The sequence below is a fragment of the Gracilinanus agilis genome, chromosome 4 (genome assembly GCF_016433145.1).
Source record: "Gracilinanus agilis isolate LMUSP501 chromosome 4, AgileGrace, whole genome shotgun sequence".
Classification (NCBI taxonomy): Eukaryota; Metazoa; Chordata; class Mammalia; order Didelphimorphia; family Didelphidae; genus Gracilinanus; species Gracilinanus agilis.
The window spans coordinates 463188515-463216020 of NC_058133.1; the positions used below are offsets into that span (position 1 = coordinate 463188515).

Consider the following 27506-nt stretch of genomic DNA (forward strand, 5'->3'; position numbering starts at 1 on the left):
ACGGAGCCAGCCTACCCTCAGCTCCCTAGCACGCCTGCTAGCCCTCCTCAGCCCGCCTTCCCCTCCCCTCCCCGAGCCCTCCCACCCCCACCCCCCGCCTTTGGACGGCCGCGGCCTCTCACCCGCCGCCAGATTCTCACACAGCCTCAGGGGCGCCCTCAGAGCGTAAAGCAGCCCCAGGCCGACCGCGATCCACAGCGAGGCGCCAGCCCCCGCCAGCCGGGCCCGGAGGAACTGGGCCCAGGCCGCGCACGAGCCGCGGCCATCGGAAGGGGGAGGAGTGGGCGCCGCCGAAGCTGCCGCTTCACCGCCGCCGTCCGCCATTTTGCAGTCCCCGCGGACGCTCGGGAAAGGGGAGGCGGAGGCGGGAATCCTGGGATAGCGGCGGACCTGGAGGAAGAGCCAGCTGTGATGTGGGAACCCTAGGGAACTGAGGGAAGACGAGATGAGCCCTTCCTTCCGGCCCTGGGTCCTGGGGCGGGAGGGAAACAGAACGGAGGTTTTAAGAGAAACGTGTGTATACGGGTGAACTTGAATTCACGTCCCATTTTCGAGTTTTGTTGTTGTTATTATTACACCCCGCCCCCATCCCTCCACATTCTCCTCATCCCCAGTCACCAAAAGGGAACTGTTCCCTTAGGAGCCGCGGAGTAGACCGGGCTTTGGATTGGGGGGTTATCATGGCAGTCCCGGGAAAAGCAACACCCAAGACACTGCCAATCGATTAACGCAAGATGTAGAACTTCTGTGCCACTTTTAGAAAGGCAAAGGCCCGTCAACGTTTGTCTGAGCGAGGAGAAAAATGAACGGGCTTGCGAGCAGGACGAAACAAACATGGCCTTCCAGAGCCTTTCCGCTTTCTGCCCTTACCTAAAATGGCGCAGCAGCGGACTGAGTTTCCGGAAGGATTTTCACCACTTCCCCAACCCCGCCCCTAACGCCGGGTTCACTCATCCCGCTTCCTTCCCGGCCTGCTTCGCGCCAGCCGCCGGGCTGGGCCAGAGCAGCCCAAGATGGCCGACTTCGAGGATCGGGTGTCGGATGAGGAGAAGGTAGGGACCGGACCGCCCCTCGCCTCCCCCCACCACCAGTGGCGACTCGCTAGGATCGGGGTTCGACCCGGCTGCAACAGGACTTTGATGGGAAGGGGTCCCCAAAAAGAAAGGCCTGCACGGGAGAAGACACTCGGGGCTCGGGGCGCGCACCTTGTCTGGCTTCCCCCAGGGGCTCCCCGCCGCCACTCGGGGGCCCCAGTTCCTTATTCCTCTGCTGCCCCTTTCCTTCCGGGCCTGAGGCGCTGTCCCTCCCTGCGGCCACGCACTGGCGGTCCCCAGAAGGCCGAGGGTCTCTCCTGCTGAATACCGTCCTTGAGCTTCATTTTAAAATTTGAGGAGAGGGCGGGCAAGTCAAGACCAGTCGTGATATGACACTTCTCCCTCTACCTCCCCCTGTCCCGTTTTCTTTCCTACCCCTTACCCCACTCCTCAACTTCTAGGCGTGACAGAGGTGTTACTGGGCGAGTCACTTCCTGGTCTGGTTGGCCTGCTTTATTTATTTATTTTCCTTTTTTTTTTTTCCTGCCCCTCCTTTCTCTGGAAAGACTAAGACTGTCCAGATTCGTCCTCGACTGGGCGAGGCTATGGGTGCCTACCCTCAGGGAGCCCTAACCATGCTCAGGGGGCCAGGTTCCTGGGATGGAGCTCTTGAGCATCCTTTTTTTTTTTTTTTTTTTTTTTTTTAAGGTGGAGATAATTTTAAGTCTTTCTGCCATTCTTGTTAACGTCTAGTAAGTTTGATGGGTCAAGAAAAAGTGTAGGCAGACGAACTGAATTATTATCACTCTTAGGTCATATCAAAGAAGAATGCTTTTCGTCTTTTCGATGTCCCATTTTCTATCAACTTTGATTCCGCTTTTGAAATTAACTTACTATTTCACTTAAGAAAGTGTTAAAAAAAAATTGAAATGTATGGCCATGTTAGCAGGTGGATGGAATGAGACATTTTTTCAGAGAATGAAGCGATTCCTGGTTGTTACTGATTTTTTGGTCTGCAGCATTAAATGTTTTCTGGAATAGTCTACACAAGCTATGGGGCCTTATTAAGTTTTGGTGGGTATCAAAAATGTAAAAGATTGAAAAGTAGGACCATTTTTCTTAGGTTTGGTTCCACCTATAGACACACTTTTCAATAGTAGAAGTTGAATTAATACTAAAGATTTAAATCTTTAAACTGCTCTTTAAGCGCCAAAAAGTTCTCTTATTTGGAAATTGTTTCTTGTTTGACAAGTTAAAGTACAAGAAATCATTACTTTTTAAAAATCAAATCTCAACAGTCAACTTAATTTTATAAAATAAGAATTAAGACAAAATTTATGTGTAACAAAAAGGATTTGGACATTTGTGGATTCTGTTGTACACAAAGCATTCTCTGTGGTTTAGTATTTTGATGCTTTTTGTCAGCAAGCATTTTATTAATCAGCTATCATGTAATAGAGCGTGCCAGATATAATAGGTTGACAAATGTTTTAAGTTAATTAATCATTATTAATGAAATTGTAATTCATAACCATCTCAAGAGTTAGAAGGATCCAATTAGAGGCTAATTAATTCAACTTACACCTGAGTAAGCATCTTCTCTAGAGTATACCAATAATGGTTATTCAGCCACTTCTGAAATACCTGTAATGACAGAGAATCCACTGTCATGTTTCACTTTAAGATAGCTTTAATTTTTTTCTTATATGGAGACTAAATTTACCTCTTTGTAATTTCCATGAATTGCTCTACTATGGCCAAACAGAACAAGTCACATTTCTCTTCTAGGTAGTACCCTTCAAATGCTTGAAGACAATAACCATGTTTTCTCTGCTCTAAGCTAAGTAAATATTCACAGTTCTATCAACCTATCCTAAAATAGGTTGTCAAATGATGATAATGAATCCATAGAACTTACAGAATTCTTATATGATCACAGAAGACAATATTTGTAAAAGACCTTGCAAACCATATAATAACTTATATAAATATATGTCAGTGTGGAAAACTTGATATGAAGTCATAGGGCAATTGACCTGTCACCTCACTATTCCTGATTTAAATTGCTAGCTTATTTTTCTGCTATGTCATTTCCTTTTTTCTTACTAAGTTTGAAGTGTTTAAAAAAAAAAAAACCTTCAGGGGGGACAGCTGGGCAGCTCAGTGATTGAGAGTCAAGCCCAGAGACTTGAGGTCCTGGGTTCAAATCTGGCCTTAGAGGCTTCCTGGCTGTGTGACCCTAGGCAAGTCACTTGATCCCCATTTCCTAGCCCTTACCACTCTTCTGCCTTAGAACCAATACACAGTATTGATTCTAAGATAGAAGGTGAGGGTTTTAAAAAAACAAACAACCTTCAGATCTTTTTTCATGGGCATTGGTGTCTATCAGTGCCTCACTTGTAGTTGTAAAGTTGATATATTGAATTAAAGTGCAAAATTTTGCATTTATCATTAATGTGTTGTTAGGTTCATTCCAGTGTTTTAACCTGTCAGGATCTTTTTGGATTCTGACTGTGCATTCAGTGTGTTAACAATTGCTCTTTTGGTAGCAATTGCAAATTCCACAACAAATTTTAATATTAGATCTGCTTCTTCCTATCACTAAGCATATCCCTATTGTCTAATTTAATAATGTCAGACTAAGCAAAGTATAATTATGAAGATCATCTGACTAACACAAGCACAAAACTTCATGGTAAATTCCAAAATAAATAGAAATTATTTTCGGATTAATTATATTATTATTAGCTATGCTCCATTAGTGTGGGTAACTGAGAAATGTCTACAAGGGTTCCATTCTAATAAATTAGTAAGATTTTGATCTAATGGATGTTAATACATTGCTAGCCATCATCTGGCTTTCACACTCCCTAATTCAGTTTCGTTACATGATTTTGAAATTAGTTATTTTTTCTTCCTCTTGGAAATTTTCTGGTTAGAATTTTTGAGACCATAAGAGATGAAATATTTGAAGGGTAATTTATACTCATTGGCACAGAAATAACTATTGTATCAGGCTCAGTGCCTTACATAAAGATTCTCCATAAATATGTGGGTTGAGCTGTGGAGTCCAGAGCCTCTTCTTCTACCACATATTGTATATTTGTACCATTCTATTAATAAAATGGATGTTAATAATAACTGCTTATTTTCCCAACACCAAACCATTGGTGGAGTAGGTAAGAGGCATTGAACATGAATTTTAATATCAGTTCCTGGAGGGCAGAAACTCTTTGATGCACAGTTCTCTTTCTCCCCAATGCCTCACAAAGGGCTTATTTGTCATGTCACTACATGCTTGTCCACTCTCTTTATCCTCATTTTACAAAGGAGAAAACTGAAGACTAGAAAGATTCAGTAACTTGTACGTGGTCCCACAACTACTTGTTCTAGAGCAGGGATTTAATTTGAGACTATTTCCACAAAATTAATTTCATTGACCAGAGGAATACTTGTTGCAGGGCACACTTTGTGACATGAAAATAATTTTGTTAGGAAGAACTCTTTCCCATAATGTAGCATGATGGATGGAGGGTGGGTCTTGAGAGTCAAAAGACCCAAGCCCAAGTTGCAAGCTATAGGCAGTTAGGTGGCTCAGGTGATAGGACAATAGGCCCAGTGTCAGGAAAACCCGAGTTCAAATCCAGCCTCACATACTTAATAGTTGTGTAAGCCTTGGCAATCCCCTTAATTGGCTCTGTCTCCTCATCTGTAAAATGTGGATAAATAATAGCACCTCCCTTCTAGGGTTGTTGTGAGGATAAAATGAGCTAATATTTGTTAAGTGCTTTGCAAACTTTAAAGTGCTATATTAAGTATTACATCTGTTATAGCTATGTGACCTTCCTTGATTTTGAGCCTCTTAATTTCCTCATCTGTAAAGTGAGAATTATACCTGTCTTACCCATGTGGCCCTATAACAGTGATGGTGAACCTTTTAAAGTTGGAGTGCCAGGACCCGACCCACCCACGCCTTCCCTCACCCCCGACAAAGGAAACACTGATGAGAGGCCAGTGTGGAGAAAGGGAGGATAGTGACCCGAGCACTCTGCTCCCCTCCAGCTATGTGCCACTCTCAGACCTATGCTCCCCTCAAACCCAGCTCCTCTCCCAACCCCACCACACAATGGTTTTCACCACAGACTCAACAGCTGCTGCCTGCACCACACCCTCACAGGGCATGTGATACCTACACACACACACACACACACACACACACACACACACACACACACACACACACACACACACACACCCCTCTACCTTCCCCCAACCTCCACTTTACCTCAGGGGAGAGAGGAAGCATTCCCATTGGACTGCTGGGCAGAAAGGCCTGGGAAAGTGAGGAGTGTCATCAGGCACATGGAGATGGGGAGGGGAATAGCTCTGGCTTTCTAAGAATGAACTCTGGCAGGCGCCTACAGGTGTGCCCACAGAGAGGGCTCTGCATGCCCTTTTTAGCACATGTGCCATAGGTTCACCATCATAGCCCTATCAGTAGTCAACAAGCATTTAATAAGTGCTACTATGTGCCAAGGGCACTGCATAAATCATTAATAAGGTTGTTTAAAGTTTTGTTCAATTAGAATATGCATAATTCTTTCCACAGACGAGTCGGCAGAGTTCTGGCATAAAGGTGAATGCACCTGTGGTCTTTTTTTTTTTTTTTAAGCCCTTAGCTTCTGTGTATTGGCTCATAGGTGGAAGAGTGGTAAGGGTGGGCAATGGGGGGCAAGTGACTTGCCCAGGATCATACAGCTGTGAAGTGTCTGAGGCCAGATTTGAACCTAGGACCTCTTGTCTCTAGGCCTGGCTCTCAATCCACCGAGCTACCCAGCTGCCCCACATCTGTGGTCTTTTTGTGATTAGTCATGTGCCTTTAAAATTTGTTTTCCATTTTCAACTATATTCTGAGGCCAATGAAATGGAAAATAAGAAAATTTTCAGTTAGCATGTTTTATGGTCATGAATGTCTTAAAATTGACAAATAAATATTCTTTATTTCACCTTCTATCATTCACAATTGTGATTTTTTAAAAACTGTGTTGTTGTTTTATTAAAATTTTTGAGCCCTCGATTTGTTTTCCTTTTTTTCTTTGAAAGAAATCTAAGTTCTGATCTTTACTTTTTAAAATTATGACCTTTTCTATATTTGCTTTGGTGTAGATTTATAAATGGAGAAAGTTTGAGAGAGGAGGTATTGTTTGTTTGTTTTTGAGAGTTGAGGATATATTTTATTTTGTTTTGAAATAACTTTTTCAGATATTTCCCTCTCTGCTCCCCTCATAAGCAAACTTCCCTTCTATCAAAAATTTAAAAAAGAAAGGAAAAAACAATTCAGCAAAACCAGGAATTGGTTTTTGTAATCAAACATGATCATATTGATTACATTTGATTACTACTTTAGGGTTTACATAATTTGTTTTTTTTCTTAGATAAGTACTAAAAATATTTTCTGAGTTGTAATTTGAGAGTTATTGGCTTATAAAGGCTTCTTCCTTACTTTGTGTGCATTATCAAAAAGTAATACTAATATAGCCAGTGAGTCTCTTGTAACTGCTGAAGTTTTTATGACTGTAACAAAGAGGAAGTGGGTTCTTTCAAGTTCTGCATTTTTACCTGAAATGGTCATGATGATCTTTTCAAATAAACCAGGAAGCTGAAAATGCAGAAATTTACAAAAATGCTTCTAGTCTTAGTCCTGAGACTGTAAGATTCCTCAATATACACGTTGTTAAAATATATGAACAAGCATTTTTCAAAAGAAGAAATGCAAACTATTAGCTATTTGAAAGAATGCTCCAAAGCATTCTTAATAAGTAAATCACTATTATTAAGTAAAATTTTAACTACTCTGAAGTTTGACAATTGCCACACTAGCAATATGACGATAAAAATAATAAATGTTAGAGGTATTGCACTGATATATTGGTCCTGTGAATTGTTCTATCCATTCTGAAAAACATACTATGGAATTATACCAGAAAAATCACTAAACTTCATATACTCTTTTTTTTTTTTTTTTTTTTTTTTTTTTTTTTTTTAATTTTAAATTTTAAACTCTTAACTTCTGTGTATTGACTTATAGGTGGAAGATTGGCAAGGGTAGGCAATGGGGGTCAAGTGACTTGCCCAGGGTCACACAGCTGGGAAGTGGCTGAGGCCGGATTTGAACCTAGGACCTCCTGTCTCTAGGCCTGGCTCTCAATCCACTGAGCTACCCAGCTGCCCCCCAAACTTCATATACTCTTGATCCAGTTTTAACCAAAGGAGGTCAGAGATAAAGGGAAAGGTTCCATATATACAAATAAAGAGAAAAAGAGAATGCAGCATTTTTTGTGGTAAAGAACTGGAAGCAAAATAGATGCCCATTGACTTGTGGCTTAACAAATTGTAGCATTTGAAGATAATTATGGAGTAAAAAAAATCATGAGCATGAAAACTTGGCAAGATGTGTATGAATGGATGCAGACTGAAGTGAGCTAAATGAAGAGAACAATTCACACAACTATAGTAATGCAAAGGAAAATAAGAATGTTATTGTTGATTTCATAGAACTAATGAGGATGTACCTTCTTTTAGCAAAGTGGTGCTAGACTTGAGGTGCAAAATAAAACATGTTATCAGACACAGCCTGTATGTTGATTTATTTCACTTAACTAGACTTTTTTGTTAAAAGAATTGTTCATAGTAATTTTTAATCAATCAAAAAAAAACAACCCAGTATGGCATCACTTCCAGTTTCACTCATGTAAAAATGAACATAGTTGCTTAGACCAGATATTCTGTATAATATAGTGAAACAACAAAACACTGTACAGTATAAATATACCTTATTTTATACAACCAATACCTTCCAAGATCCTTTGCATAAATTGGAAATCATGCATAATAGCAAAAACCCTGTTATTTAATAAATACTTCTTACACAAACATATCTAGGCACTTTGTGATTATCCTTAGGCTTATTGGAGCTACTAGCATCACTGCTTTCATTCTTTGTGGCCATTAGTAATAACCAAATAGTGTTAATGAAACAAAGAGAAGCCTTGCTTTAATGAAGACACCACTTGTTATAAGTGAGAACTCTGGACAAAGGCTAACAGGAGGGCTTAATATTTAGAATAAAACAGTCTAATGATTCACATTAACTCTTCTCAGAGCAAGAATGAGGGGTCTCAGTGCTTGGAGACTTTTATGCTGCTTGGGGAAATGGCAGGAATTGAGCTCTTAAATTTTTTTCATTTTATGTACTTTTCTGCCTTTATTTTTTTCAACTACCAATCACATATCCTTGATTTCTCGTGTGTTGAGTTCAAGTAAAATGAGATCCAATTGTAATTAAAACACTGAAAGAAGAAAATTCATAGATTATATACTAAATTGTCTATTTCCTTTATTTTGTAATTAATTTCTTGAAATAAATATACAATTTAAAGGAGACAGCTTAAAAATGGTGATTAATCAGGCCAAATATAAATACCACTGACTATTTTAGCCAAATTCTTCACTGCCCTAACTATTAGGATTTTCGTATAGCTTCCAAGATAGCTGCATATTACTTTAAAATTTAGATGGTAAAACCCTCTTTAAAACCTATTTTAAAGCTCTAGTTTTTCAAATCTTTTGTAGGAAATATAAAATTCTACAAATAATAAGACAGAGGAATGTAAAAGTTTTATTGTGTTCTGATGATGGAATGTTTGATGCCATCAGATGAAAATAAACAAGTGGCAATATCACATGGTTCTCTCATCTTTGACATATAAAAGAGGAATGCCAGCAAAATTTACTATAAAGTGAATTTTTTGTTTAATTTTTCTATTTCCCACTGAATTTCTTGGTAAGTCTGAAAAGTAATGTGCCTGAGAAATATGTTGTTCCTCAATATAGTAATATTACTCATTGATTTCTGAATTTATCAGTGTGGAATATATTCCTTCTAATACTCTATGGTCATAGCTTATCCGTGCTAGTTTAGCCCTCAAAACCCATATCCATGTTCCACTATAAATTTACCCTAGGGGTTCTACCTAGTGTACTGGAGTTGTACCTCTCTTTCTCTTGACATCTAAGGATACTACTGGACTACAGGAATTATCTGTTAATTTCTCCTTTGTCATGTGACCAAACCATTTTAAAAAAAAATACTATCCTATGCTCCAGTTCTTCATTGGTCTTTACTGGTTGTACCTCACAAGCCTTACTCATATCTTTCATATATCTCTTCATTGCCTTCTGGATAATACTCATTTTTAATTCTTTGAAACTGTAATGTTCCATGACTTACAACCATATTTCACCATTAGTAGGATATGGGTATTATAAAGATGGGCCTTTTGTTGTTCGTTTGTTTGTTTTTTTTTAATTTTGTTTTGCTTTGTTTTCAGAAAGAGGCTTGGTGTCATTAAAGGAGCTTTATCATTTTTTTTAACCCTTACCTTCTGCATGGGAACAGAAGTGAGGGCTAGGCAATGGGGATTAAATGACTTGTCCAGGGTAACACAGCTAGGATGTATCTGAGGTCAGATTTGAACCTAGGCCCTCCCAACTTCTGGTTCTCAATCCACTGAGCTACCCAGCTGCCCGCTTTTACCATTTCTTAATGGCAATTAAGCCTCACTTTCCTCCTCCTATTTAATTCTGGACACAATTCATCATCCATTTACAAAAGGATCATCTGCCTAAGAAAGAGTACTGCTGAATTAAAAGCCTCTATGTCGTAGGCTGTCCATCTGTGAATGTCATAAACTGGCCATGAGGCCTTTTTCATACACTTGATATTTCCTGTATGAATGGATCATCCAAATGCAACTGGCTATGAAATTCATCCAGAAGAGTCTATAGTATTCTAAGACTTATACCCTACCAGCATCTTCATATGTGGGAAGAGTTGTAGTGTAGGAAATAGAAATGAAGAATTGGAGTTAAGAAGATGTAAGTTCAGACTCTGCTTCAGATACATCATGTGACCTTAGACAAATCACTTAATCTCTCCCAGCCTCGGTTTCCTAATCTGTAAATGGAGACAATAATAACACCTACTTCAAAGGATTATTGTTAGGATCAAATGAGATCATATATGTAAAACACTTTATAAGCTTTAAAGCAATATGTAAATGTTAGCTGTTACTGTGCTGGAATTGGACCATCTCTAGAGATGCTTTTTCCTTTGAACTCTGAGCCAGATCTACCATTTTAACAGATGGTCTTAAGAGAGCATATGTCTTTTTTTAAAAGAATATAAAGTTTTCATCTCAATTGAGAAATGTTACACATTTAAAAAACATTTTTAAATCAATAATCACTGAGCATTAAGTACTTACTATGTGCCAGACACTATACAAAATGGTGGGAAAACAAAGAAAAGCAAAACAGTGACTTTTCAGGGAACTCACATTTTAATAAGAGACAACATGTAAACAACTTTGTATAAGCAAGATATATCTGTAAGGCAAATTAGAGGCAACCTCAGAGAGAAGGGATTAGTATTAAGGGAGACAAGGCAAAGCTTCTTGCAAAAGTAAAATTTTAGCTAAGGCTTGAGGGAGGCAGGAAGGAGAGCATTTCAGGCAAAAGAGCCAGGCCAGTAAAAATACATGGAGATGGTTGTCTTGTTCAGGAAATAGCAAGAAGACCACTGTGTCTTGGCCATATACTACATAATGGGTAGGGAAGCAAGTATAAGAAGACTGAGTAGGGAGGGGGCATGTTGTGAAGGACTTTAATAGCTGGGGAATTTTGTATTTGATCATGGAGGTAGGTGGAGTATTTGAAAGGTTGGGTTTTTTTACTTTACTTTTTGACAATTGTTTTTTTCTGACATTTCATAATTCAATTCCTTTTATCCACCATAGTAAATATTAATCTGTTATAAATTATGCCAGTACTTGTATACAGTACATATTTCTGTATTGCTCATGTTGTGACAAGATACATACCACACATACAATAAAAAAGTTTTAAACTCATGCAGGAAATAAAATGGAAGATGGCACACTTTGATCTGCAATCAGACTCTCACAGTTCCTTCTTTGGCTGTGGATAGAGTTTTCTTCAGGAGTCTCTTGTGGATATCTTAGAAATTTGCTTCACTGATAATAGTTTAGCCCTTCACAATTAATCATCATATAATATTTGTTACTGTACACAGTTTTCTTGGTTCTGCTTACTTTACTTTGCATCAGTTCATATAAGTCTTTCAAGGTTTTTCTGAACTCATCCTGTTCATCATTTCTTATGGTGCAATGGTTTTCCATTACAACCATATACCATAATTTGTTTGACCATTCCCCAATTGATGGACACTCCCTCAATTTCCAATTCTTTGCCACTACAAAAACTGTTTTTGTGTAGATAGTTTCTTCCCCCCACCCCCCTCTCTGATCTCTTTGAGATACAGGCCTGTAGTGGATATATGCATAGTTTTATAGCCCTTAGGGCACAGTTCCATATTGCTCTCCAGAGTGGTTATATTAATTCACAGTTCTACACAACAGTATTATATTAGTGTCCTAGTTATCCCGCATCCCCTCCTACATTTACCATTTCCCTTTTTTATTAGCCATTCTGATAGGTGTGAAGTATCTCAGGGTTATTTTAATTTGCATTTCTCTAGTCAATAGTGATTTGGAACATTTTTTTCGTATGACTAGATTTAATTACTTTAAGAATTGCCATTTCATATCCTTTGACCATTTATCATTTGAGAAGTGCTTTGTATTATAGATTTTAGTCAATTCTCTATATTTGAGACATTAGACCTTTGTCAGAGATACTGACTATAAAATTTTTTCCTCAAATTTGTTTTCCTTCTAATCTTGGTTGCATTGATTTTGTTTGTACAGAAACCTTTTAATTTAATGTAATCAAAATTATCCATTTCATTTTTTGTAATGTTCTCTTTCATTTTTGGTCTGTGTCCCCTAATTTGTATATGGTGTTGCCCCTTATTTCTAGATCAAATATCCATTTCGACTTTATATTTTCCTTCCCATTTTGTAAGAATACTTGGATAACTGAGTGAAGAATGAACTGAAGAAAGGTGAGACATTACAAGAGAGAAACCAGCAGGCTTTTGCAATAGTCCAGGCTTAAAAGTGATGAGGTCCTATGTCAGGTGATAGCAATGTCAGAGGAGAGAGCAGTGTGTATAAGGGAGAGACCGTAAAAGTGAAATCAGTAGTATTTAGCAACAGATTGAATAGGGGAAGGCAGTGGTGACCAAATGAGGAGGCAAGGATGGCACCTGGGTTGCAAGCCTACCTGAGGGAGAAGGATGGAAGTATCAACAATATCGTGTAAATTTTGAGGGGGAGTAATTAAGGAGCTCAGTTTTGGACATGTTAAGGTCAAGATGTCTGCGGGACATTCAGTTTGAGATGTCAACCTTATTTTGTATTATTGTATACTCCAGGATCAAGCATAGTGCCTGGTACAGAGTAGGTATTTAATGAGCAATCATTGATTGATAATTTGCAGCATATGAATGTCTACTTCACCCATAAGTATTTTCCCCATTGGCCCTTCTATATTGCCCACAGTTTCCATAGTATTCATATCTTTTGGTGAGAACTTTAAAAGTTCCTATTAAAAATAAAAATGTGTGAGAAGATTGGTACAGGTTTGTGTTGATTTTTTTTTTAATTCAGCTAACAACTTACATTATTTCTATTTATTTTTATTGTCAAGCAAAATACTTCCATATTGATCTTTGTTGTAAGAGCAAACTCATACATAACCAAAACCCCAAAATAAAATCACAGATACACTGATATGAAAGATGACTCCCAACAGTTCTTCTCCAGAGTTGGATAACGTTTCCCATTATAAGTTTTAGGATTGTCCCAGATCATTGCACTGCTGAGAGTTACCAAGTTTTCACAGGTAATCATTCTACAATATTTCTGTTATTGTGTACGATATTCTCCCAGTTCCTCTTATTTCGCTCTGCATCAGTTCTTACAGATATTTCCAGCTTTTTCTAAGTCATCCTGCTTATCATTTCTTAAAGCATAGTAGTATTCCATCACCAACATGTACCACAATTTGTCCAGCCATTCACCAATTAATGGATAGCCCCATAATATCCAAATCTTTGCCACTACAAAAAGAGCTGCTATAAATATTTTTGTACAAGTAGGTCCTTTCCCCTTTTTTATTATCTCTTTGGGATGTTTGTGTTGGTTTGTCAAATTAGCTAGCTAGCAATTCACTCAACAGTCTTAAGGAAAAAAGACATAAAGGTTTTGATGTAACTGTTAGGGAAAAGACCTCAGTCAGAATATATTGTAATGGCAATTCTTTTAAAGTTGTGGATTAGATTAACATGACAGCTAAGACTCCTAAATCTGAAATTCTATGATTCTGTGGCCTTGGAGGTAGGAATATTCAGGTACAAATTTTGCCTGCTTGTTGTGAGATATGTAATAATTGACATATCAGCTATTAAAAAACAAATGTCCTTGATCTGCTTAATAGATAATTGGTATATTTATTAAGAGTAGTTTAGCACCTGAAAATGGTATTTGGTAAGTCTGACAACATGACAATAATAAATGTTGGCTGTTAAAGTTACTAGAGTATAGTCTTATCACATAGAGTAAGGCAGGGAATTGCATAGTATGAAATCATTTTGGTTCTGTTCTGATTTAGTTTTAGAAAGTATAGTTTGGTTCATTCTAGATTACAGTAATATAGATTACAACCCTTCCATACTTTCTTATTTGCCAATTCTCTCATTTTTTTTTTATAAATCCTCCATAGTATATCCACTAGAGATCTTTTGGTTCCTTTAAAATTGTCCAGGTACTATTGTGATACCTGAACTTTCCATGTTTTCCTTCACTTTCATTATGATGGACCTGCTTTCTTTTATAGTTATATTTAACTTAATCTTTTCTACATTATCATTGGAAATGTAAATAGGCTGTATCATATTATCATGTATTTTTCCATTAAGATCATATATTCTGTGATCCATAGCATTATCAGGAGAATTTTGTTGTTTAAAAACACTTGACTTTTGTAATAGTGAGTAGCAACTACTGAGCAGTTTCCCAAATGCACTTTACCTTTATTAATCTCCTTTTCCTATTTAGTTATAGAACTAGTTACCTATTTGCAATGCTTGTTACATTTGGGGAGGGAGACAGGAAGAGGCAGGGGAGGACCAAGATAGTATGGTATATTGAGATTTAGCTTCTGAGCCATGAAGACATGGGTTCCAGTCCCACAGATCTGACCATGGCACCCTCCCTCTTCCTGCTCAATAAATTTCACTGGCTCTTAGTAACCTTCAGGATCAAATAAAAAACCCCTGTTTGCTGTTCAAAGCCCTTCATAATCTACTACTACCTACCTTTCTAATCTTTTTATACTTTCACTTCCACTCTCCCTCTTAGGCTTAAGGTCAGTGACACTGACCTACTTGCTATTCCTCAAACTAGGTTCTCCTTCTCTTGGCCCTAGACATTTTATTGGCAGTCCCCCATGCCTAAAATGCTCTTTTCTCTTCATCTATTGATATAGTTGTGTTATATAGAAGTATTCTTCCTGGCTTTAAATCCCAGATAAACTCCCACCTTCTTCAAGAAGCTTTTCTTGATCCCCCTTGAATTCCTTCCCTCTGTTGATGGTTTACAAATCACACACACACACACACACACAGAGTTTGTGCATAATTGTTTACATGATATCTCTCCCTGTTAAACTGCTCTTTGAACAAGGACTGACTTCCACCTTTCTTTATATCCCTGGTGCTTACTTATAGTGCTTGGCACATTGCAAGCATTTGATTAAAATTATGGTTGTAATAGAAAACTATTGTGCCATAAGAAATGATAAAAAGGATGTGTTTAGAAAAAACCTGGAAAGATTTATATGAACTGATGCAAAGTGAAATGAGCAGAACTAGAACAGTGTACATTGTAATAGAAATACTCTATGATGATCAATTGACTAAATCAGTGATGGGCAAACTTTTTAAAGAGGGGGCCAGAGGAAAGGAAATGCTCATCTGTCATTCTGTTTCTAAGGCAACTCTTTTAAAATTTCATTGTATTGTATCCTACTCATTGCATTTGTCAGATTAGGAAAAATGTTGATGGACACTCCCTTAACTTCCAGTTCTTTGCCACTACAAAAAGAACTGCTTAAACTTATTGTGCAGGTAGGTCCTTTCCCCCTCTTATCTCTTTGGGATATAGACCCAATAGTGGTGTTGCTGGGTCAAAGGATATGCATAGTGGTAAGAACCTTTGGGCATGATTCCATATTGCTCTCCAGATTGGTTTTATTAGTTCACAGTTCCACCAACATTATTATATTAGTGTCACAATTTTTCCACATCATCTCCAACATTTATCATTTTCCTTTTTTATTAGCCACTCTAATAGCTGGTATTTCAGAATTGTTTCAACTTGCATTTCTTTAAACAACAGTAATTTGGAACATTTCCTCGTGTATAGATAGTTTTAATTTCTTCATCTGAGAATTGCCCATTCATATCCTTTGGAGAATATTCTTATAAATTTGGCTTAGTTCTCTATATATTTTAGAAATAATGTATTTGTCAGAGACACTTGCTTTAAATTTTTTTCCCCAATTTGTTGTTTTCTTTCTAATCTTGGGTGTCTTCTGCCTGTCAAAACAGGCCTATCTCACTTACACTACTCCTATCTAGAATTATATTCCCTAACTACCTACCTATGCTTATCAGGGAACATTAATCTCCTATACCCTCCTTAAATCCGGTTTTCTAATCCCAACTGTCAGTCTGACTGGGACAAAGACAGATGACCTCCTGCTCCCTAGAAATCCAGAGAAAAAGAGCCCTTTCTCTTAACTGACTCTTTTCTTATATACTTGGCCTCTTAAAGAGGGAGAGATTAAGAAACTTCTTTTAACAATAATACAGTTTGAGATCTGGTATGGCTAGGCCTCCTTTCATTTTTTTCCCCATTAATTCTCTTGATATTCTTGACCTTTTATTCTTCCAAATGAATTTTATTTTATTTTCTAGTTCTAGAAAATTGTTTTTTAATGGTTTGATGTGTGACACTTGTAAAAAATAAAATATATAATAATAATTTTAAAATATATTATGGCTTTTGTAAGATTTATTAGTAGTCACTAGAAAATAAAGCCATGCACCATGCTAACTAACTTAGGCTGTTCAAAACAGCCCACTCCATTTTGCTGCCATAGGAAGGAAAAGAGGGCCTGGAATGCCAGCCCCTCAATTTTATCCCCTGTCTACGTGGGCTCATGGAAAATGTAGTTCAAAGACCCCAAAATTTCCAATAACATACACTGAATAGATAAATTAATTTAGGGAGGATTATCATTTTTATTATACTCTCTCAGCCTACCCATGAGCAATTAATATTTTCCCAATTGTTTGGGTCTGACTTTATTTGTATGAAAAGTGTTTTGAAATTGTGTTCATATGTATTTTATATTGTCTACAGCTATTTTAAGTGGAATTTCTTTTTCTATCTCTTACTTCGGAACTTTGTTGCTGGTAAATAGAAATGCTGGATTTTGTGAGTTCATTTTGTATCCTATGACTTTGCTAGAGTTGTTCCTTGTTTCTCTTAGGTCTTTTTTGGTTGATTCTCTGGAGTTCTCTGTATGATAGTTTTATTTCTTAATTGCCTATTTTAATTCCTTCAATTTCTTTTTCTGCTCTTATTGCTATAGCTAATGTTTCTAGCATAATGTTAAATACTACTAGTGATAAAGGGCATCCTTGCTTCACACTTTGATCTTATTAGGAAGGATTCTAGTTTATCTCCATTACAAATAATGCTTGTTAATGGTTTTATTTTATTTTATTTTATTTTTTTAAAACCCTAAACTTCTGTGTATTGGCTCCTAGGTGGAAGAGTGGTAAGGGTGGGCAGTGGGGGTCAAGTGACTTGCCCAGGGTCACACAGCTGGGAAGTGTCTGAGACCGGATTTGAACCTAGGACCTCCCGTCCCTAGGCTTGTTAATGGTTTTAGATAAGTGCCCTTTATCACTTTAAGGAAAGCTCCTAAAAATAGGTGTTATATTTTGACATTTTTTTCTGCATCTATTGAAGTAATCATATGGTTTCTGTTGGTTTTATTATTGATATGGTCAGTTATGCTGAAAGCTTTACTAATAATGAATCATGCCTACATACCTGATATAAAACCCACCTGGTCATGATATATGATACTTGTGATATAATTCTGTAATCTCCTTGCTAGTATTTTATTTAAATTTTCGGCATCAATATTCATTAGGGAAATTGGTCTATAGTTTTCTTTCTGTTTTAGCACTTCCTGGGATAAGTATCAATACTATATTTGTGTCATAAAAAGAATTTAGAAGAATTCCTCCTTCTCTATTCTTCCAAATAATTTATGAGGTATTGAAGTTAATTATTCTTTGAATGTTTGGTAAAATTCTCTTATGAATCTAGTGACCCTAGCACCTTTTTCTTATGGAGTTCTTTGATGATTTGTTCAATTTCTTTTTCAGTGTTGGTATAGTTTTCTAGTTGCTCTTTTATTAACCTGGGCGATTTCTATTTTTATAAATATTCATCTGTTTCACAAATTGTCAGATTTATTGATATATTTTGGGCAAAATAACTCCCAATAATTGCTTTAATTTCTTCACTGGTTGTGATTTCACTTTTTTCATTTTTTGATACTGGTAATTTGTTTTTTCTTAACTTTTTAAATCAAATTACTCAATGGTTTATTTGTTTTGTTTTGTTTTTTCATGAAACTAGCTCCTTGTCTAATTTATTAGTTCGATGATCTTTCATTTTTATTTATCTTTCCTTTGATTTTCAGGACTTCTGATTTGGTGTTTCATTGAGGACTTTTAATTTGTTCTTTTGTAATTTTTTTAGTTGCATGCCCAGTTCATTGATCTGCTCTTTCTCTATTTTATTGATGTAAGCATTTAAATATAAAAATTTCCAAGGATAGCTTTAGCTGCATCCCATAAATTTTGGTATGCTATCTCCTCATTGTTGTTCCCTTTAATGAAATTGTTGGGTTTTTTTTTTTTTTTATGATTTGTTCTTTGACTGGTTGAATCTTTAGGATAAGATGATTTAGTTTCCAATTAATTTTTAGTCTTTCTTCTGACCTTTGTTGAATGTAATTTTTATTCCATTATGTTATGAAAAGTATGTGCTTAATGTTTTTGCTTTTCTACATTTAGTTGTGGGGTTTATGTGCCCTATTATGTAGTGCCTATTCTGCTTTTAGTGCTCTTTAGATTTGGGGGCCTCTTTTACCACTAAGCTAATTCTGTTTTTTATATTGATATTTTCATCAGTGTTTTTTGGGCCTCTTTTACCATGGTATTCTCTTCTCATAATTTTCTTGCATCATTCTCACTTATTTTCCCAATTTTACCTCTGCCACTCCTATCTCTTTCTTAAACTCCTTCTGGGTTGGGCTTGAGTAGTACAGTTAGAATTTTATTTTGAATCTTTGATTGTAGCTGTTTTCACCATATTGTCTTCTGAATTTGTCTTGGTCTTCTCTACTACTACAGTATGTTTTTATTGTCAAATCCCTTTTTGTATTTTATTCATTTTCTAGTCTATTTCTTGAATTTATATTAAAGTTGGACTCTTCTCAGCTGGGATGTAGGGAGGCAGTGTCACAAGCTTTTGGTGCTTCCAGGATGGTATGATGTGGGTAGAGGTGTGGTCGCTGCTCTCCTGATCTCTATTCTGTTCTTTATTCAGGAACTGAATTGTGCAGAGGAGTAATTGCCAATCAGTGCCAGCTGTTCCCAGTTTTGTCAGTAAAAAGTCTCCTGATCTCTTTCTGACCAGTTTTCCAACTGTCTTCTCTTCTCTGGGCTGAGAGCTGCTAAAACTGCTCCTGCTGCTACTAATTTGGATTATGGACAGGTTTATACCTTAGTTCCACAGATTTCTCCTGCCAACTTCCTAAGTTTTTGTAGTTGAGGAAATGTCTAATTTTGACATTTTGTTGACTCTGCTGCTCCAAAATTTTGAGTCATTATTTTAAAGTTGTATGGAGGGAAATGTTGAGAGCATTTGACTGTTTTGCCACTTATCTGCCATCTTATCAACAAACAATTATCCTAAAAGGATCTTATATTCCCTACATATTTTTGAAATGATGATGTGATTCCTTATTGCCTATCACTTGCAAAGAGCCTATGTGTGTATTCCTTGCATTGATGATGCTTCAGATTTGTATATAGATCAATCTCATAAAGATTTGTTTATAGGTGGATATATGTCAATGGGATAAAATTTAGATAAAGCATTTATAAAAATAATTACATTAAATGCACTGCTATCATTCTAGACACTGTGCTAATGAGCACTAGAAACACAAATACTAGGAGAAAGACAATCCCTGAATTTGAGGAACTTACTTTCCAATAGGGAAATCATATAATAATATAATCATAAAATGGAACTAAATCATTTGGAAGAACAAAAGATCGAGAATATCAAGGGAAATAATGGGGAAAAAAAGTGAAAGATAGGGGCCTAGCAGTTCCAAATCTTAAACTGAACTATATAAAGCAATGGTCATCAAAATAATATGGAACTGGCTGAGAGACAGAAGGGAGGATCAATGGAATAGACTTGGGGTAAATGTCCTCAGCGAGATAGTGTATGATAAACCCAAAGAACCCAACTTTTGGGACAAAAACCCACTATTTGATAAAAACTGCTGGGAAAATTGGAAAACAGTATGGGAGAGATTAGGTTTAGATCAACATCTCACAACCTACATCAAGATAAATTCAGAATGAGTAAATAAATATAAACTTAAATATAAAGAAGGAAACTATAAATAAATTAGGTGAACATAGAAAAGTATACCTGTCAGATCTATGGGAAAGGAAAGAATTTAGACCTAGCAAGAGTTAGGAAAAAAATCACAAAATGTAAAATGAATAATTTTGATTATATTAAATTAAAAAGGTTTTGTACAAACAAAATCAATGCAACCAAAATTAGAAGGGAAGCAACAAATTGGGGGGGAATCTTTATAAACAAAAACCTCTGACAAAGGTCTAATTATTCAAATTTATAAGGAGCTGAATCAATTGTACAAAAAATCAAGCCATTCCCCAATTAATAAATAGACAAGGGGCATGAATAGGCAATTTTCAGACAAAGAAATCAAAACTATCAATAAGCACATGAATAAGTATCCTAAATCTTTTATAATTAGAGAAATGCAAATCAGAACAACTCTGAGGTACCACCTCACCCCTAGCAGATTGGCTATGACAGCAAAGGAAAGTAATAGATGTTGGAGAGGATGTGGCAAAATTGGGACATTAATGCATTGCTGGTGGAATTGGGAATTGATCCAACCATTCTGGAAGGCAATTTGGAACTATTCCCAAAAGGCTTTAAAAGACTGTCTGCCTTTGATCTAACCATGTCACCGATTGGTTTGTACCCCAAAGAAACAATAGAGGTGTGGGAAGCCAATAAGAGAATAGATAAAAATCTGAGACTCCTCTTTTGACCCCTTTTGTGATCCTTGTGATTTCTTGTTGAAAAGTATTGTGGCCTTATTGAAAAGCTTTAAGTTCCTGTCAAACCTGAATTTAAAGGGTTAACATTGTTAACACAGCAAGGAATGCTGCTGCCTGCCAAGGCCAAGATACTCCCCAACTTGGCTTTCTGATAAGAACCTAGTCAAAATTCAGCCTTGGCCTTGGTCTATTCTGAAGCCAATGTTTTGTGTTTTGATGGGACATAATTTGTAACTTCTGCATATCTGCAAAGTTTCAGGGGGGTTCTTTTGTGTGAAGTGAGTCTTGAAATATATATAATAAACTCAATGCTCCTGGAGACAGAACTGGAAGCATGAGGTAAAAGACAACTCCCTTGTCCTGTCCTTATTTCTTTATCAACTAAACTGTCCTTACCAGATTATCAGAAATGATAAAGAGATCTCCACATAGGGGAAAATATGTGTACAAAAATATTCATAGCCACGCTATTTGTGGTGGCAAAAAGTTGGAAAATGAGGGGTATGCCCGTTGATCGGGAATGGCTGAACAAATTGTGGTATCTGTTGGTGATGGAATACTATTATGTTCAAAGGAACAATAAACTGGAGGAATTCCTTGTGAACTGGAAAGACCTCCAGTAATTGATGCAGTGAAAGGAGCAGAACCAGAACATTGTACACAGAGACTGAAACACTGTGGCACAATCGAATGTAATGGACTTCTATACTAGCAGCAATACAATGATCCAGGACAATTCTGAGGGACTTATGAGAAAGAACTATCCACATCCAGAGAAAGAACTGTGGGAATAGAAACAAAGAAGAAAAACAACTGCTTGATCACGTGATTTGATGGGGATATGATTGGAGATGCAGACTCTAAATGATCTCCCTAGAATAAATATTAATAATATTGAAATAGGTCTTGAGCAATGATACATGTAAAAGCTAGTGGAATTGCTCGTTTGCTACCCAAGGGGGGGAGGAAGGAGAGGAAAGAACATGAATCAAGTAACCATGGAAAAATATTCTTAATTAAATTTTAAAGAAATAAAATAAAATGGAACTAAAGGATGAAAAAGAGAAGGTGGAGTCAGGAGGTTAGAAGTGAACTTGGCTAGTATAAGTATTTCCTTAAATGGAGATGCTGGGGAGGAGCTCACTGAACTGACTTGGAATAGAAGCTAAGGATAAATCCTAAGGAGGATAGGAGAACTAAGTAGATAGAAGCCATTCTTTCTGCATGAGAAAGCTTCTAGGACAAAGGTGGAAAAGTAGTTCAGAGTTAGGAGTTGAGCCAGGCTAGAAATGAACATTGCTGATATTACTTACTAATTTACTCTTGATTACCTTTTTTTACTTTTGGTGGAGGGGAGGGATAAATGAGATTCAGATCTCTTTCCTCATACTTTAATTATTCAGATACCCTACTTATCAGTATCTTGACACCCCCCACAAATTGTTAACTCCACCACAGATTTTCTTTATATATTCTTGGTGTAATCTAGCTACTTTAATGGAAAATAGTTAATTGTAATTCTGTCTCTGTTCTCTTCAGTGCAATTTCTACCTCCTCTTTAAACATATCCAGGACTATGAGTGATGGTTCCACTCTCCTTGATGGAGAAAAGTTTGCTTTAATGATCTTCACCAATCTTCCATTTGTCATTTGTAGACTTCATTCCATTTTCATCCTTGAATGTCCTTGAGATGGCTTAGCTTAGTTAGATAACTTGCAAAACTTTGTTTAAACTAGTTTTACCTTTTATGCCTCTCTTCTTTATATGATGTGCAATTTCATCAGTTTGGCTAATTCCCAGTTTGAAAACTATTCTGGAGTTAGCAATTCATCTATGATTTGTGGTATGATAGAATTGCCTGTGGCACTGAAAGGTGAACTAATTTATCTCTGGCCTTTGGTTATGTCTGTGTATATACATGTACACAGACAGACAGACCCTAGGAGATAGAGAGGCAGGACTTGGGTTCTAGTCTTCTTGGCCCCGAACTATGTCCTCCCATCCCTACCCCAGGCTACTTCTTTGTAAGAATGAAAGTCACACCTTTTAGCCTAGTTTCCAAATATCAGAAAATGGTTGATTGTATAGAATCTATACTGGATTGTTTGCCTTATCAGGGAAGAGGGTGGGGGGATTTTGAAACCCAAAATTTAAAAAAAAAAAAAAAGAAGTTAAATTTTTTTACAAGTGGTTGTGGGGGGAGTGGGGAGATATTTTTTAAATACTAGGGGGCAGCTGGGTGGCTCAGTGGATTGAGAGCCAGGACTAGAGATGGGAGGTCCTAGGTTCAAATCTGGCCTCAGACACTTCCTAGCTGTGTGACCCTGGGTAAGTCACTGGACCTCCATTGCATAGCCCTTACCACTCTTCTGCCTTGGAACCAACATAGTATTGATTCCTAGACAGAAGAGGTAAGGGTTTAAAAAAAAAATACTATGTTAGAATTACTCATTGGCTAACGGGGGAGGGGAAGGATTAATCATATAACCATGGAAAAATAATTCTAAATCAGTTAATTAAATTTTTTCAAAGTGGAAAAAAAAATAAACTCAAGTCCTCCCTCAAGAAAAAACTACTAGGTAAATGCTATTATCTGCATGATACTCTTAAGTTTTTTTTTGGTGACGAACTAATCCACCAATAGCTGTTAAATGAATAGCCAAAACATATTTTTTCTTAATCAGTCTCAAGTCTGGTCAGGACAGCAAGAATCTCTCCATAGGAGGTACAAATCAAAAATTTTTATACTCTTATGGAAAGAGAATCAAAGGATAGAAGGTACAAAATCAAACAGTGCAAAGTCAGAAAATGTGTAATGAGAGAAATGGGGCATAAATGTTTGGGAGAATGACTGAGGCTTAATAATCTTCTCCAGAATGTTCAGAAAGAGGTAAAATATTAACAAATGATGTCAAAAATTACATTAGTAAGTGGTACAAGCCTTTTATTTTTCTACCTAGAAGGAAGCAAGGTTTCTCTTCAGGTCTTTGGGTTAGTGATACTAATCTAGTCATAGATTTTACTGTCAAGCTTTCTAGAAGCATAACAGAATAACACATACCTAGGGTCCTGTTTCCACATGTAAATAGATAACTTCTGGAAAAAGATGGAGAACAACTTGAGTGACAAATCCTCGATTACAGAACTTGGAATTTACCCAGATGGCATGAGCCAAGGGCAAAAGACAGTTGGGACCACCTCTATAAAAGCCCAGGACTCAGCCACTCTAGGTGTCTTGGGAAGGGATTTCTGGAGGGCAAAGGGTGGAGAAGGGTGGGTAGGCCTTATAGACCTGCATATCCAGCTTCTATACCTTATCTTATTGCCACAAGAAGTTCATTCACCTATTACTAAACAAAGCTGAGAGATAGCAACACAGCTGTCAAGAAGATTGTCACTACTCCTTCCTTTCCTTTGGTCTAGACCACAGCCAGGTCTGACCAGGGTCTATGAGGGGGAGAAGAATCTCCAGCTAATTACCAACTTGTTGCTCATTGATTAGATTGCTTCAACTCTCACTAGATATAGAATAGCCATTCCTAACACCTCTTTCCTTATCCTGATTCCTACCCCCTTTGAGTCAAAGCATTAAACCCCATTCAAACTTGATTCAAGTGAAGACTGGCATTTATTCCATGGGGCAGGTGAATAGCTACAGCTAAAGGGGAAAGGGATTTACCAACATCTCAGTCAGTTAGCATTGTCCAATCAAATACCAACAACTGGCCCATTACCAACCTTTATCATTTAATCTAACCCCAAGCCAAGGCACCTAAGGAGCTGCTGGACAATATATGCAGTTGCTCCCTCAATAACTTTGGCTTGAGCACTGTTTGTGGGGTCAGGTGCTTAGCTGAGTTGGTCATCCATAAGCCCTGGTGGTTACCAGCACACCTTGGTGGCTACCCAGGCATCACTACCCCCCATTCAGCCTAGATTCATTTACCACCTGAGGATCTTGGGCCAGCTTATAGAATCACCTTCCTGTCCTTCCATTAACCCCACCTTTGTGAATAACACACATAATAAATCATTTTTTTTAAAACACATCAATAAATATTTAATAATCATTTTCTAACACTTGTAGTCATGTTCTCTCCATCCTTCCCACACCTCCCCAAGACAGCAGGTAATATGATACAGGTTGTACATGTATTATCAAACAGTACATATTTCCATGTTCATCATGTGAATAAACACATTATTTACACTAAAGAAAAACTCATGGAGGAAATAAAGTGAAGGATGGTATGCTTCAATCGGTATTTAGACTATCAGTTCCTTCTGTGGCAGTGGATAGCTTTTTTGTCTTGAGTCCCTCGGAGTTGCCCTGTTGTATTGCTGATAATAGTTCATTAATTCACAGTCAGTCATCATACATTATTGCCATTACTGTGTACAACATTCTTTTGGTTCTACTCACTTCAGTAGATGCCATGAGGGGCATAAAAGGAAAGTGTGCAAATAGTTTGATAGATTCCAGGATAAGCTAAGTGATTGAATTCCTTTTTATGAAAGGGCTGCAATTTATTTGTAAATTGTCTGTTTAGAACTTTAAAATAGTTTTACATAGAAACAGCATTATAATTCTAATCATGTTCAATCCAATGTTAACACCAACATTGTGCCAATAGTAATCCTGAAGTGAATAGGGTAGGTTGTAGTTGGGCTCAGTTAGCTTGGGTGGGCTCTATGACTCAGCATTGGGCAAGAAAGGGCTTGTGTGGCCAGAGAAGAACTCTAGGGGGCAGTAGTGAATTAAGTAGAAATTCAGAGCAGGAGAGTACTTCTAATTGCTGTTGAAACCAAATACTTTGTCTCCCCAGTAAGAACACAATCCTATATGATTCGGCCATTTTGATTATTTTTTTACTTTTTTTTTTTTTTTTTAAACCCTTACCTTCCATCTTGGAATCAATACTGTGTATTGGTTCCAAAGCAGAAGAGTAGTAAGGGTTAGGCAATAGAGATTAAGTGATTTGTCCAGGGTGTCACACAGCTGGGAGGTGTCTGAAGTCAGATTTGAACCTAGGATCTCTTGTCTCTGGGCCTGGCTCTCTAACTACTGAGCAACCCAGCTGCCCCCATTATGTTTTACTTTTTGAAGAAATGTGATTTAATGTGCCACATTGAACTTAAAGTCAGGAGTAACCTAGGTTTGAGCCTATTGTCTCTCATAGACACTTAAATGTTAAATCCTGGCTCTAGAATGCACTCATTTTTACCTTAGAAAGTTAACTTATTAGCTCTTGGTCTCAATTTCTTTATCTGCCTATAAAATGAAGATAATACTTGCAATACCTAAGTGGATAGAGAATAACTGAAAGCAAAATAAGCTTTCCATTATCAGTGACCATTCTCATAACTTCTCTTATTCCTCATGGTGAAGGATACTCAGCCAGGGCCCGCTGACATAGAGTAAGCAGTGGTGGAGATTCATGCCTCTGATGAAAAGGTGGAAGTTAAGTCAGACAGCTCACTAAATTAAACAAACTCCTCAACCAGGCACTTAAAGCCATTTACAATCTAGCTACAATGTATCTTTCCAGATTTGTTTCATATTAATCAATCAACAAGCATTTATTGAAGGTTTACTAAATGCCAGGCGCTAGAGATATAAAGAAAAAGCGAACATAGCACCTGCCTTCTAGAAATGTATATTCTAATGAGGGAGAGAGCATCTACCACACAGAAAAGGTAGAAGGTAGTCTTAGGAGGGAAGGCACTAGCTGCTGTAAGGTAATGGTGTTATCACTCCCCTTCATGCAATTTATGCTCCAACCAAATTCTTACTAGCTTTAACTAAACATGTCATCCCTTCCCTATACTGTTGCAGTTAATATACAAAAACAGTGTAGTAGATTGGAAACAACCCACTGCAGGAGTCAGAAGTTAATATTCTGTCATCAGTGTTCACTTTGTGGGACCTTGAACAACTCATTTAAAATTCCTGGGCCTCAGTTTCCTTATATGTAAAATGTGTGGGTTGGGCTAAATGGCTTCTGAATTGACTTTCAGAACTAGAACTAAGAGCCTATGATCCTCATCTCTTCCTTTGAAAACCCCTAGCTTCCTCCAAGGTTTAAGTCTATTATAATCTCCTTTGATAATAAGCCTTCCCTGATCCTCTTAGTCAGCTACTCTCTCCCTCTTGAAATTATTTTATATTCATTTGTTTGTGTACATCCTTCCTGCCAACAGAATATATGTTCTTTGAAGACAAGCACTATTTTTAGCTTTATATCCCTAGTTGTTGCATGGGGCCTAGTAAGAACTGAATGGATGCTTATTGAATTCAACTTTTAGCAACCCAGGGACATCTTCATTGGGGAATTCCTTCGCCCTCTAAGGTCGTCTGCTTATGTTCAGTATGCCTTTCCCTAAGACTCTTCATTTGCCACTGTGCCCCACCCCACCCCCTAACAAATGTGTACTTTCTGATTAGGAAAAGTTTTAACTTTATAAGCAATACACCCATTTGGTGGAGTTCAGCAGTACTTCCAGTTGTTTTTGAGAACAGAAACATGTTGAGATTTAGACAATGCTTGTTTCTCATTCAAAATGTACTCTTTTTTTTGCTTTTTTTTTTAACGTTTATTAATATTCATTTTTAACATGGTTACATGATTCATGCTCCTACTTTCCCCTTCACACACACACACACACACCTCCGCACTCCCCCCACCCATGGCCGATGCGCATTTCCACTAGTTTTGTCATGTGTCCTTGATCAAGACCTATTTCCAAATTGTTGGTAGTTGCATTGGTGTGGTAGTTTGAAGTCTACGCCCTCAATCATGTCCACCCCGACCCATGCATTCAAGCAGTTGTTTTTCTTATATGTTTCCTCTCCTGCAGTCCTTCCTCTGAATGTGGGCAGCCTTCTTTACCATAAATCCCTCAGAGCTGTCCTGGGTCATTGTATTGCTGCTGGTACAGA

General features: G+C 37.4%; 2 protein-coding genes across 4 annotated transcripts in view; one reads left to right on the top strand and one right to left on the bottom strand.

Moving 5' to 3' along the window:
• The window catches only part of ST7L (suppression of tumorigenicity 7 like), a 60844-nt gene extending 60495 nt beyond the window's left edge, over positions 1-349 (bottom strand). For all 3 annotated transcript variants that reach the window (XM_044672333.1, XM_044672334.1, XM_044672331.1), the window contains exon 1: positions 123-349. In XM_044672333.1, the coding sequence (XP_044528268.1) occupies positions 123-324 (202 nt within the window). In that variant the 5' untranslated portion in view covers positions 325-349. The remainder of the gene's footprint in view (positions 1-122) is intronic.
• A 654-nt stretch (positions 350-1003) lies between these two features.
• The window catches only part of CAPZA1 (capping actin protein of muscle Z-line subunit alpha 1), a 70137-nt gene continuing 43634 nt past the window's right edge, over positions 1004-27506 (top strand). The window contains exon 1 of the mRNA XM_044672335.1: positions 1004-1052. Coding sequence (XP_044528270.1) covers positions 1014-1052 — 39 coding nt within the window. The 5' untranslated portion in view covers positions 1004-1013. The remainder of the gene's footprint in view (positions 1053-27506) is intronic.